A 3320-nucleotide genomic window follows, 5' to 3' on the forward strand; every position below is an offset into this window, starting at 1 on the left:
CCAGCAAAAGTGGTCCCTAAGTTGCTACATAGACCGTCAAATAAGCCCGACTGCCATGCTGTCAGATATCGAGATCCTGTCGGTCGGGCGTAAATATGCTGGCGAAAACCACGAGCGAACGCAAAGTGTCGCTGTCGTCATGGCGTCCCAACTTCTGGCTGCTAAAGCTTCCGTGAACTGCCCCGCCGGAGTGCGACCTGCAGCAGAACAGGCGTCTGTTACATCCATTACCGCTGCTGTGACTCCGCCAGGATCCCGTCAAGCGACAGCATGACACTTCTATGTCGTCATCAAACGGAAATCGAGGGAGCATTTTTTTTTCTTTGTGCGGTAAACATATTAGTTGGAGGTTCGTTCCAGGCACTATTGGTAAGGTGCAATGCTATTTTAAAACTTTGCAGAGATTTCAAGCTCGTGTACAATCGCCGCCGCTATGAAAAAAAAGAAAAAAAAACCTTCTTCTCTCGCCTCTAGACGCGAGGAGAGGGAAGTCGGGGTTTACCCGTCGGCCGCGCAGCAAGAAGGGAGAAGCGAGGTGAGGCCCGGCGTCCTGCCAGTAACGACGAGATGGAGTCTTCCTCTCGTCTGCTTCAAACACCTGTTTTCAAACATTACTCGCGTTACACGAAATCCCACTTTGGCAATATCCAGTTGCTCCGCGTAATGTTGTATGGTTTTAGAAACTTCCACGGCGCTTACGCCTTCGAGGATCCCTACGAGAATTAACCGCGTCGCAGCTCCGTCTTCAGGTACGTCACGGCACCATTCCGTACGCATTGAGGCGACCGCGCGACAGCTTTCGTTTATTTGCAGATTGGGGCGAAAAATACGACGTTTCAGCATCCGGATACGTTAGTTTTTTTTCTCAAATAACAAATGGCCTTTCCTTCCAGCTGTAAACAGTATGCCCTCTCTGACTTTGCAGCCTCGCAAACGAAGGATAACAACGAGCAAAAGTAATATATCTTTATGCCATGACAGTTCTGGTACAGCTTTATTATTAGCAGTATTCAACGCAATTCATTTCATTACGACGGAAGCGGCTTATTTATTTTTACCTCGCCCCACCTGCCATACATTGCCAGGTTGGTCTAAGTAATATTTCTGAAGCAAAATTGCAGCCATATGTTAACTGTATACAAAGCTGCATAACCGGCAGCTTATTTTTGTTGCATACGTTTTCGTGCGGACAAAAAAAGAAAAGATAACGTAAAGCATACTGGCCATCAAGAGGTATTGACAAATGCTTTATGAGACAATTGATCCATGAAAATCATTGACGGTCTTTTATTAAGCGAAGAAAGCTCTGAATGATGTGCTCCACAAATCTTAACATCGTTTTCTTCTTTCGCGGAAGAAGTAGCGTGCCTCGCTGAAAATTAAACTAGGAGAAAATCTCGTTGTCGCTCTCAGTACGGTGGTCAGTCTTGGGTTTGTCCCCAGCGTCAGACTCCATCATCTGAGGCCGAGTTGACACCAAACTGTAGCACACGTCTTCAGTTTTATCGAAACCCTCGCACCACATGCACCACAGCCACGCAAAGACGCCCATTAGTCCTACGTGCACCATAACACCAATCATGTGCCACGTGTAGAAAACAGCCGCCCACATCATGTTCTGATGGTTCTCATCCCACGGTCTGGAGTTGGGCAGCGGATTGTGGAGAATGAAGCCAATTTGGAAGAACCACGTTCCCTGCATGACTCCAAAGAACGACCTTCCCAAAGCGGCTAAGGTACTTCGTCGTTGTACCATCTCAACTGCGATGCACGCCGCTTCCGCCACGATGGTGTAGACAAGCAGCGTATGTACAAGCACGTCCAGCTGTGTCCTGCCATGAAGATGGAAATAAAACAGAAGCCCCTCGACGCAAACAGTCATCAAGAGAATGCCGTAGTCAGTTCCACGCGGTATGGGAGCCCTGTGGACGGTTAGAATGTCTGCCAAGCCACTGAGACCGTAGAAGATATACATCGATGTGTGCTGAGCGTTACCTATTTCTGTGAACCTACCGTGCTTGAAGCCTGTGGCTACTTCCGCTGCTACACCAACACACGCTGACACTACCTTTGCGAGTCCTTCGATACAGAGTCTTTCTGGAAGCTTGGGAAAGGTGAACGCAGCGGTGCACGAATAGTTTCGATGCCCACGTCTCCTGAGAATGTAGACGCGCCAGGCGCCGAAGGTCCACCAAGTGCCAAGGAGGAACAAGAAAGTCCCTGGAAGCGCATGCCCGGCGAACGTACCCATGGCTGTCGGGAGAGGATGCCAGCGTTCGTTTTGCTAAGGCCAGGTTAGCTGGAATGAAAGAACGAGACGCTGTACTCATTCATTATGCGTGTTCTGGGGCTCTAAGCTGTACACTCGGTGGGCAAGTGGGAAAAATCTCCGACCGCCGCGATGGGTCAGCGCCGGGCTGCGGTTGGCCAGGGCCAAGGTCAAGCGCCACGCTAGCCAATCGCAGTGGTCGGCAATGTCGCCAACTCTCTTGCCGAGTGTCCAACTTAGAAACCCTGGTGGGCAATGCTGGATGCACATGGTTAAGTGGCAGTTTGGTCTGCACTTGTCTGTAGCGGCAAGCCCTCAACCATGTGAAAATGTCTCTATTAAACACAAAGACAAACGATAAGGCCAGGCATGTGCCTTAAGGCTATACCTAGGCACATTGGCGAGAAGTTGTTTGTCCCATGACCCCTTTGTCGTCACTCATCTACGGTTAGAATTATATGTTATGGGGCATTTCCTTTCCGTTTTTTATCCTGAGGAATAAGGCGTTTTTATTAAAAAAAGTAACTTTACATTAGATGCGTGTAGGAGCTCAACGCCTTTACAACGGGAATATTGTCGTTTTTCCTTATGGTGGGCATAAATACGAGATATTTCAGAAGTTTTCCACAGGACTAAATGAAAAAAAATGACGGAGCTGTCATCAATATATAGACGTCCCATAGGTTCTAATTAGTATTAATAAATATTGCATTAGTGCTATCTTCACTATTTTTGGCATCCGAGTTTTCGACCATGTGAATCTGTCGCAGTGGTCAAGTGTTTTCGTGCCTATCATAACCGACGCAGCCATGTGCGGTGAAGCTCTTCTGGAAGGCAGGGTCCAACTGCTCCTTGAAGAAGGAATTGCTGTCGCAAAGTGGAAAGTTGAGCCAGTTGGTTTATGGTTCTTTAAATAATTAAAAGCGCCGAAAAAGACAAGGACAAAGAAGTGGAACGACACAAGGCGCACTCGCAACTGTGGTTTATTTCGAAAAGTACATGCATTTATAGGCAACCCTGTCAGTCATCAGCGTGTCCCTCGCAACGCTTC

General features: G+C 48.1%; 1 protein-coding gene across 1 annotated transcript; it reads right to left on the bottom strand.

Moving 5' to 3' along the window:
- Window positions 1–1384: 1384 nt before the first annotated feature.
- On the bottom strand, window positions 1385–2251 carry LOC115309617 (transmembrane protein 45B). The gene has a single exon (XM_029967885.4). The coding sequence runs from the start codon at window positions 2249–2251 to the stop codon at window positions 1385–1387; it is 867 nt and encodes a 288-aa protein (XP_029823745.2).
- Window positions 2252–3320: the final 1069 nt, after the last annotated feature.

This window comes from Ixodes scapularis, unplaced genomic scaffold (assembly GCF_016920785.2).
Source record: "Ixodes scapularis isolate PalLabHiFi unplaced genomic scaffold, ASM1692078v2 PGA_scaffold4__175_contigs__length_147842914, whole genome shotgun sequence".
In the NCBI taxonomy this organism is placed as follows: Eukaryota; Metazoa; Arthropoda; class Arachnida; order Ixodida; family Ixodidae; genus Ixodes; species Ixodes scapularis.